General features: G+C 46.7%; 1 protein-coding gene across 1 annotated transcript; it reads left to right on the plus strand.

Moving 5' to 3' along the window:
* Positions 1-2,291: 2,291 nt before the first annotated feature.
* On the plus strand, positions 2,292-5,435 carry LOC136538206 (homologous-pairing protein 2 homolog). Its single transcript, XM_066530195.1, has 6 exons — positions 2,292-2,424; positions 2,612-2,637; positions 3,991-4,258; positions 4,363-4,433; positions 4,589-4,777; positions 5,010-5,435. Exons 1-6 carry the CDS (start codon positions 2,397-2,399, stop codon positions 5,109-5,111), a joined length of 684 nt encoding a protein of 227 aa, XP_066386292.1. The 5' UTR covers positions 2,292-2,396; the 3' UTR covers positions 5,112-5,435.
* The last annotated feature ends 5,006 nt before the right edge of the window (positions 5,436-10,441 follow it).

A 10,441-nucleotide genomic window follows, 5' to 3' on the forward strand; every position in this document is an offset into this window, starting at 1 on the left:
GGTGCTCTCGCGCGCACCCGCCGACGAAATAAAAAAACCTCCCCCATTGATGACACGGAAAACCCCTAGACGGTTCTACCCGAACCGCCCGAGGGCTCGAGGGCTACACTCGCGGGTGCGCTTGCATGCACCCACCGTCAAGATAAAAATCCCTCGGAGGATTATGCCCGAATCGTCCGGGGGCTCGGGGGCTCCTGTCGGGTTCATAAACCCGGGGTCCCTCGGGGACCGGCTTACACGCTAAAGCTTGGCCCGAGCAGACAGCACTCAACTCATGGGCCGGCCCAAGAGTCTAAAACAAAAGGCCAAAAGGGCGGTCCAGTCACCGACCGGGAGGTCTGGCCAAAGAGGAACATCGCCCGCTTGTTGACTACTTCGGCCCACCTCTCCGACCGGAGCGCTCACTTCGGACTCCAACTGCCTTCGGACAGCCTCTCCGATCAGAAGGCCTAGCCCAAGCACTACTTCCGACTCTGACCCCGTGTCTCCAACCGGGGGTTCGCGAAAACCCTGCTCATCGCTCTTCTTCGACCGGCGCACTCAGAGCCGACTGGAGCCATCCGACCGGAGACGCCCGCTCGGTAGGGACCAGGAGACATGTAGAGAAAAGCAAGGCAAGGCTCACAAGTCAAAACCACTATACCAGGGACCATACCCTGCACGGAACAGTACTTCGTAACCGCCCTGACACGAACAGTATTGTAGGCGCCGACATTTCCCTCTACAGTGTTGTGGCGCCATTGACTCCCATACGGTAAGGCCCCCCACATGCCCCTGGGCATCGACAGTGTTGTGGGCGCCGGAATTACCGTACCGAGTAAACATGGTGAAACCCCCTCACATGCCTCTGGGCATCAACAGTATAGCAGATTCCGATATCTGCCATACCCGAACAAGACGATGTAACCTCCCACATGCATCTTGCATTCTACAGTAACATCGACAGTGTTGTGGGCGCCTACCATTATCCTGCACCCGTCGACGTGGGCAATAAGTCTTAGAAGCCTTCGTACTCTCTCCCTCTCACTTGTAAAGCCATCCCTTCATTTATAAAAAGGAGATGTGCTCTCTCCCAATAGACCAAGTTAACCCAAATTGATTCAAGCTCAGTCCCTTCAGATTCATTAGATCGATTAAGTTCACTAGCTCACAACCACAGAACCGTCAGGTTTGGATCTCAAGCACACGCTTGAACACTTAGCTCATAGCGGAGCTCCTGTCGCTCTCGGTCCTTCCGACCGGAGTCGACCGGACCTCGCGTACACCCCATATTTCTTCTTCTCGTTTGTAACCCCACTGCAGACTTCGAGCATCTAGGCTCAGGAATAAAGTCACCAACCGACTCAAACTGAATCAGTATAAACCCTGTGTCATTGAGTGCTATGCCACATTCGATCACAACGTACGGCAAAACTATAAATATTCACTAGTTGGTCACTTTCTGTACCGACATGAGGCATCGGCCGCACAAGCAGCGGGGAGGGCGCAGCCACGTGACTTGGCGAGGGCAGCAGCGTGCTGTACATGGCAGGGCCGGTAGCCGTGCGCCGTGCCTAGCAAGGCGAGCGGATAAGAGCGATAGGAAGAGAAACGAGTGGATAGAAATAAGTGAATAAGTAGTTTTTTTTGAGAAATGAAGGAGCGTGGGTTGTTGGGCTGGCGTCGTAGCCCAGCAACGGAGCGTCCAGGCGGACGGACGTCTGGTTCAGAGCATTACCGTAGCATTATTGTTTCACTTCCGCATTAGAGGTGTTTGTGGTGACTTCGCCAATCTCGAGATGTGTCGACACAGTTTTTCTGAGGTGCTTATTGGGGTAGCCGGGTAGGGTTTACGTACGTGTGTTCATAGAGATGAATGTGCATGCGTGTTGAGCATATGTGTCTGTACATGTGTAATTCAAAAAAAAAGAGTTTGAGTTCAGTGCTACATAAAATGATGGGATTATACTTTTCGTTTGGCTCGTAGCAAACACGGCCACACATGACAGACCCCGTACATATTAACGTCAAATGGTCAAGGAACGGGGCTCTCCCTGGGTTCAAATTCTCCGCATCGATGGGCTTCCATGGGCTTCATCACTCATCAGCTATCAGCCTAGCACAGGAGGGTCGAGTGCACCTACGGCACGCGTTTTTGGGTGTAGTGTTTTGGGCGGGAAATCTCCCGCGTCACCAACCAAGGCGGTCCCGTGTTGTCAGTGAGACAGTGACTCGCACAGAGAGAGGCCACGCCAAGCCCACGGGCCAAGACAGCTTCTCCCTTTCGCTTCCCTAACAATCCATCTACCTACCGGCGCTCGCCTTCGCCACCACTTTTCCCCTTCGTCTCGTTCAAATCGCCAAGGCCGAGCTGCAGCAAGCAAAGCCACGCCGGCGTGGCGGGCGGTTGAGGAGGCATGCCGCCTAAATCCGATAGCGTTGAAGGTATTCACTCCTACCCCTCCCAACCAAAATGGTATTGGTCCCCTTTTTTCTTCTTCTTTTTCTTCTTCTTCTTCTCTTTTCTTTTCTTTTTTTTAGCTGAAAAACTTACCGATTCAATCCTTCGCTCGGCCTGATCAGGTTTTCTGATGATTTTACGGTGCCGTTTCTTCTTCTATCGTTTTTGCAGGAATCGTCCTGGGTTTCGTCAACGAGGTGCGGTGTCTCTCTCCCCTGAACCCTACCCTAAACCCTAAACCCTCTGCTTCTGCTTGCGCGACTAGGATTCGGTTCTCCCTCCGTGTGGTACTTATGGAGTGTTGAGCTGTATAAGAATTATTCAGAAATCGTTAGGAATTAGGATTGTATGGATGCGACAAAATTGACTGGATTAATGTGGCAAGGTGTATTGATTGTGCTTGATGGCATCATGCTGTTTGATGAATACTGGTCATCGTCCATACTGTCTTTCTGTAGGTTCAGGTGGAGTTAATTAGTATCATATGAAAACCCTGGTCACCATTCTGATTAATCGGTGTATGTTAGTTGCAACTGGCATCACCTTGTCACTGATCATTATTCTGAATGATCGTAATTGCAGTCGTCCTCCATTTTAGCAGCTACTTGCAATCACCTGCTGAAATGTAGCTAGATAACTTGGTAGTGTGTAATCCATTCTGTGGCCAGAATATGAATTTTAAGCTAATCCCTTGAATAGAACAAAAGTTTAGATTAATTTCAGTTGAATGTTGACTCCTCTCGGTGCTACTTTAACTACGGTTTGAGTCTGCTCTTTGTGTAAGATAATTAATCAGGCTCTATTTCAACTGTACTCTCTGAGCTTAGAGTTTATGATGCACAAGAGCTTACAAATGCAAAAAGTACAATGCTGTTGCAGATCAGTTTTTGCTTTTGCTGTTCAGTTTAGGTTGTTTCTGCTTCCATGCCAGAGATATTACTGCAGGTTGTTTTTTTCCCTTTAAGAGTTTTATTTATGTTTCTAGGACATGAATTTCCCAGTTAACTAAGTGCAGTCTCCTTCTGAATTCCATTAAGATGGGGAGGAAGTATACTGTCTTTTTCCTTCAGATACTGCTCTTGCCTAATTTAGGTGAAATTAATTCAGTATACTGATGTACCTAAGTAGTGTATGTGACGGTCGCTATGAAATGAGGTTATTCAGAAAGGGTTTTGTACACAGTTCTTCAATTTTATGCTGGATAAAAAAATAATTACTCCCGCTATTCCAAAATATGAAATGTTTTAATTTTATCCTATGTCAAACTTATCAAACTTTGACCAAGTTTATAGAAAAATGCATCAATATCTACAGCATCAAATTAGCTTCATTAAATCCACCAAGAAATACTTGATATTGCAGTTGTTTGGTTCTGTAGAGGTTAATACGGTTTCAATAAATCAGGTCAAAGCTAGAGAAGAATGACTTTGTGCAAAACTAATATATTACATTTTGGAATGGAGGGAGTACCACACTGTTTGCTCAGCTTCGAGTATTTTGTTCTTCTAAGCTCTGAGCACCATATAGTTGACTTTACCATGACTCTGCAGCAAAACAGGCCATTGAATTCACAGAATGCAGCTGATGCACTACAGAAGTTTAATCTTAAGAAGACTGCAGTACAAAAGGCACTGGATGCATTGGCTGACAGTGGACAGATTTCCTTCAAGGAGTATGGCAAGCAGAAAATTTACATTGCTCGGCAAGATCAATTTGAAATTCCAAATAGCGAAGAACTTGAGGAGATGAAGAAAAGAAATGCCAAGTTACAGGAAGAACTTGCGGATCAAAAGAAAGCAATTAGTGAGGTTGAATCTGGTGAGTTCCAAACTTCAAACTGGTACCATGGTCTTGCTAGTGGTCCACCACATGCAGTAAACAAGATCATATTTCAAAAACATCTAAATATAAATCTTCTACAGAGGTACGAGGTCTGCAGTCAAACTTGACGCTGGCAGAGATTACGTCAAAGGAGACTAAATTACAAAGCGAAGTAGGTGCATAAAAATGTTCTCTTCTACGAAGCTTATTTGTTTTCAATATAAGCAGAGACTCATCTGTTTAAAATTTGTTTCCTTGTAAGCACATTTTATTATGTGTCTGTGTTCCTTTGGACTAGTATTAATTGCAGGACCCATATTTGTTCAGGTCCAGGAAATGGAAGAGAAACTAAATAAATTGCGGAGTGGTGTTACCTTGGTGAAACCTGAAGACAGGAAGATCATTGAGAATTCCTTTGCTGAGAAAGTTAACCAATGGAAAAAGCGGAAGAGGATGTTCAAGGAGCTTTGGGATAATATTACTGAGAATAGCCCAAAGGATCAGAAGGAATTTAAGGTTTTTGCTGCATGCCAACCCCCCCCCCCCCCCCCCCCCCCCCAACACACACACAAATGCCTTTGACTGACCTTAAGACCTAGTATATGCTTTGATCAAGCATTTATCACATCGATGGTAGACTTTAATTGATACTACTTCTTTTAGCTATCACAGTTGCTTTTCATTTACATTTTCTATTGTTTTCTATTTGTGACGACCACATGATGCTGATGAACAATATGTACTGCAGGAAGAACTTGGTCTCGAGTACGATGAAGATGTTGATGTGAACCTGCAGTCTTACTCTGACATGCTAGCAAGTCTCAATAAAAGGCGAAAAATTTCCCGCTGATGATGTAGCATGAGAGCATCTCAAGTTGAAAGTAGGCTAGAACCGTTTCACACTTTCACCCGATATGCATTCGTCGTTCTACTGGTTCTTACGGTTCCTGCAGCTGAGATGTTCCGGATAGCTAATCTTGTCTTCTGTTAATATTTATTGGCTTATGAGTATTCTAGTCGGTAGGTTCAGACCATAGCGAGTTAGTTTACCCTGGCAGCAGTGAGTTTAATATAAGTTTTGTAACTGTTGAGTAACAGCAAATCCTGCATTCTCTTCATTGTATCCATAGTTCTGTATACTGTTGATTTTTTTTGCTATGCCCACCAAAATATGCCCTCATTCTAAAGGAGAAGTGCATTCTGAAATATTCTATCTTCACTATGTACATGCCATTCTATGCACCTGGACCTGCTACAATTACAAGCAAAGTCATCTGATGGGTGATCGTTTCTCGCGCCGTGGCCTTGCACAATCTTCACATCTGATGGCCTTGCACTATACTTGCCTGAGTTGCCTCTGATGGGTGATGGCCTTTCACTCTCCAGCCTTGAGCTATAGTACCTTCCACGGTTGTTAGCCGCTAATTACATTCCCTTTATGTGATTGCACTAATTACTCTGAAAAATGTCACATGCTGGGTCAATTAATTCCTTGCGTTGTTGCACTATTCACATCTAACTAGAGGTGGGTGGCATCATCTGTAATTTCGAAATTTGTGCCAAACTTTTTATGTCCCTTCAATTTCTCATCGCATAAGCTGTTGATCACAAATTCACAATTGCACGACCTTGTTGCGTCTTGCATGGATCCAAATGAAGGGGATTTGTGATCATCGGAGCTGTGTTGTGCTGTGCATCACTTCGTTTCTTGGCATCATCTATTTTTTTTTCCCAAACTTCTTGCTTGCTATGACAACCGATCCGACGCGCTTCTCGCAATCTCGCTCGGCTCCAGCCACATACGTGCGTTCCCACAGAGTCGGTTTCGAGTCCCGGTTTGGCCGGGCTCCCGCGGGCTCCGGCTCCGGCTCCTGCACCGTAGCTGGGTGTCGGCCGTCCAGGAGCTAACAGGCGCCTATAGGAGCTAGAGCCGCGGAGCCAGAAAAACGAGCTTCTCCGGCTCCGGTTGTGTCAGTGAGAGAGGAAAGGAGGAGAAAGAAAAACGGCTTCGGTGAATAGTAACCGGGTGTCGGCCGTCCAGCAGCTGACAGACGGGAGCCGGAGCCCGACCAAACGGGGCCTCTTCTCCTAGTTCGGCACCTCCTGTCCCGTCTGATTTTCTGACTTCTGAGGGACCACACGGCAGCCATCCATGCGATAGGAGCGCCCTTAGGCCCTCTGCAGTGTGTGTGACTCTGGGCATAATTAACCGAAGACCGAAGACCGAACCGAAAAGACCGAGACCGAAAAGACCGAGACCGAAAAGTTCGGTCATGAGTTCGGTCCTGGCTCCCAACTAACCGAAGTAACCGATAGAAGTTCGGTCATATGTGTCGGTTAACCGAAGTGACCGAACTGACCGTAGTTCTTGTTCTGTACTTCTGTTATGTCATTATGTGTGATTGTGATTTGTGAGAACTGAGAAAGTTGTGTGCTAGAACTTGTCATAATAATGTGTGGTTTGTTTTATATATTGTGTTGTTATTTTTTTGCCTTCAAATAGCAAGCATGCTGTTGAAAATTGCTATAGATTCTGCTATTGTTTGTGGCTGCTACTCAGGCCCGGTTAGTTCGGTCGTGACCGAGACCGAACCGAACTAACCGAGACCGAACTTCCTCGGTCTTCGTTTTTTGCAAAGACCGATCGGTCCCAGGTTTCTGATGACCGAATGACCGAGGAACCGAACCGATCGGTTCGGTCTGACCGAATGCCCAGGGTGAAGTGTGTGCCTTAAGTGATGCCCGAAGAGGAGTGAGAAGATTGAGGCATTACTCCATCCCACTGCAGCAAGCGATGCTAGTTCAGACCAGTGCTAGGAAAACCAAGAGCGAAACATGTAGAGGATGCGGTGCCAAATCATTAAAAACTATTTAGTTCTGCTGTAGACCAGGTGCTAGTCTTGCCGCTGGAAGCATGAGAATGTATTAGATGGAGTTATTTTATTTCTTGTGGTCCCCACATGTGGCTGCGGTGCTAACTTTTTTTCGACACTACAGCTTCACAGTCCGTTGCCCATATAATCACCATGGGACCCATTCATTTTTTTTTTGCACCGCCTCCACACTGTGGAAGGCCTTACGGGGCTTTGGACCCATGGTCCACACAATTTTATTCCCGCCCTCGTACTCGCACTCGCCCACCGTCCTGATTCCTCCTCCAAAAGTCCAAATATGCTGATCCCGTCCCTCCTCGCCCGGCCACCTCTCCGAAACCCTCCTCCGCATCAACCCCCCGCACGAAACGCAGATTGCGCCGGGGCCTGATTTGAGTTGCGGGAATCAACATCTTCCTGAGAGCGATGAGGAGCTCCGGCGATGGCTGTCCTGCGAAGGCGAGCGAGCGGAGGTGGCCGTCTCAGGCGAGGGTGAGCGAGCGGTGGTGGCCGCCTCCGGCGAGAGCGGCCTTGCGGGGGAGGCTGTCTCCGGCGAGGGCGGCCGTGCGGCGGAGGCGCTCTCCGGCGAGGGCGGCGGTGCGGTGGCGGTCTCCGGCAAGGGCAAGCGCAAGCGCGACCTGCTGTTCTCCCTGGATTATCCTTGCACGGAGCGCCTCCGTCTCCGCCGCCTTCTCGCCTACCTCCGGGAGTACTGGTGCGATCAGACCTACGATGTGTATGTCCCGTGAAAACCCTCTTTTGTTCGCCCGACCCGACCTCTCGTCCATGCCGTCGTTCGTGTGATTGATTGTTCCTCTTGTGTATTAACATCGCAGGGCGAAAGAGAAGATGCTTGTGATCTTCCACACGGAGGATTTGGTGGAGTAGGTCAAGGCAGGACAGTGGCGGGAGGCGTTCCACTACGTCTGCAACTTCGCTCCCATCACGCAATCGAGCAAGGAGGCCGACTTTCTTTCCTTCTTCCTCGAACACCTCATGGCCATCAGTGGCTTCACGGACGGCAACACCATGGTGGCAGGCATCGTCTGCGACTGGTTCAGAAGGATCTACAGGCATCCTGTGCTCGACAAGTACCCCCTTCTTCGCCACCATCGTTGCCGATGTTCCTCTTCCTGCGCGCACAGCACCTCAGGTACCTACACGTTTGTTCGAGCCCTCAGGTACCTACACATTGGTTCGACTGATCAGTGCATCGATGTGGCGCATGCTTACTTCCTGGTGTTACTCCTGCTGCAGGAACTCCCTGGATTGGCAACTGGTCAGGAACAAGGCAGCAGAGATGGTCGAGGAGATGGCCAACAAGAGTACAAGACACCCGAGCTCAAGGACAGGATGCGTTACCCGCGTGGCCAGAATGACCTGTACGACGTAATGCCCGTTAGGTCCAGGTACACACATATATATGCACATCACACGGTCGCAAGCTTCTTCCAGCCTGGTGTCACTTGCACTTTCCAGTATTAACCGTCTGACTTGCGGGCTATGTGATCTAATCTTGCTAGCTTTCGTCAAAGGCGTCAAGTGAAGAACTTAGGCCAGAAACAATCAACAGAACTTGCCCAGTTCTATCTTCAGCTGAAGAAGAGGTACAACATGCATATTAATTGAAACTCTTGCTGTTTTTTTCTGCTTATTTTACACTCACACATGTTTGTTTGTGCAGGCTGCCTTCTTCAAGTCAGCCAGAAACTCATGCTGATTCAGGTATTGCAAATTGCAATGTTACTGGATATCTCTAGATAGTCCCATCCTTTTTAGCACAATACACATGATCTTAAGAACATGTTTAGCCCTTGATTCATAACATACAGACACACTGATTAATGAATGAGCTTTTCAACAGCAGGATCAAAAAGGGGTGGTGGGGAGATTCTGATTTCACTACTTGGTATGTGAAGCTACTTTGCCAGTTGTTCGTGCTTTTAATTTGTGTTCTTTGACATGTCCATGGTGTCTTAGCATGTCCTGTTTTGGGGAGTAATTCTCTTTTCTATCTTGTTTTGTTGCACCTGTGTCTTCACATTTATTGCGCTAATCGATATTATGATTTGGTAGCATAAAACGCCCATGTGCGTAATAATTTCTTTGGTTCTTCCATGCGTGCAAGCTTGCATAGATAGAACAGCGCAAAATCTGTTACGCTGTTCCATTGCTTGGCAGAATCTCTTGAATTCATTTATGTGTCTTACTGGAAAACTTGCACGCTCTTCAGTGTGAAGTTGGAGACACCCATGCTAGTTAGATTTGATCTTCCATGATTGCAAGCTAGCATAACTAGAACGCCCCCAAATGTGTTGTGGAGTTCCATTAGTACGTAAAACCACATGAATTTTGTATTGTTTTGTATTTGCATGGCACATGATTTTCAGATAAAGCTTTGCAAGCTGGTAGGCAAATGGTGTCCAAAGAAGGTAAAATATTATTGATTTCTGTAGGTGAAAACAAGCTGCAGTTTCTGATAGCTGATAGTTTTGTTTCTCCGCGGTTTTTCCACCGGGGGCTGCACTGACTGTTAAAGCCAAACCAGACCCCTTCAGCAAATAAGGACATCAACTTGAATATGCAACCAAGCAAGGTAATTTACACTGTTTTATACAGTCCAAATTTAGCTGCATCATTGCAGTTCTGATTAATTCCATTGGTTAGGAGGGGGAAGTTGCTTGTTCCTTTGCCCCCCTCAAATTGTTATTGTTTAAATGTGTTACTAACTCTGGTAGCCTACTACAAATGTCGCCATCAAGTTATTTTGGCCTAAGATTTTTTTTTTGTTTTGTTTTTGGCAGCCATGATGCGCTGGAGGTCTCAGGAGTCTCACCGATGTACTGCTCATGCTGGGAATGATTCAAAGAGGCCTCGAACAACCAGGAATTTTGGTGACGCAAGTCTTGGATACTGTTTTGTGTGTTCATTCTTTGGACTGCACGTGGAAATTATGTAGAGCTATGCATAAATCGGGTGGAGCTCCAGAGTTTCATATGGAGGTTATTTCTAATGCATCGACCACAAGATACACCATTAAATATGTATTAAAAATCTAACAAAAAATATGAATAAATAGATCACGCAATCTATGTATATATGAAATTTGAGCTTGAACAAAATCCTGCGTAACGCAACTATTCATATCATGATTTCTCTTCTTTTTTTCTCCTTACATAGATTTTTATTCAAACTGAAATTTCATATATACATATTTTTATTGGAATTTGTCGTATATATTTGATGGTGTATCTTGTGGTCGGGAGCACCGGAGCACTCTAGGCGCTTTGGAGCACCTGAGATGCTC

Source organism: Miscanthus floridulus, chromosome 2, assembly GCF_019320115.1.
Source record: "Miscanthus floridulus cultivar M001 chromosome 2, ASM1932011v1, whole genome shotgun sequence".
NCBI classification, from domain to species: Eukaryota; Viridiplantae; Streptophyta; class Magnoliopsida; order Poales; family Poaceae; genus Miscanthus; species Miscanthus floridulus.

Coding starts and splice junctions, on each gene's coding strand:
- LOC136538206 (XM_066530195.1), top strand. CDS start 2,397: ATGCCGCCTAAATCCGATAGCGTTGAAG. Junction 2,638..3,990: donor TCCTGGGTTTCGTCAACGAG/GTGCGGTGTCTC, acceptor ATGACTCTGCAG/CAAAACAGGCCATTGAATTC. Junction 4,434..4,588: donor AGACTAAATTACAAAGCGAA/GTAGGTGCATAA, acceptor ATATTTGTTCAG/GTCCAGGAAATGGAAGAGAA.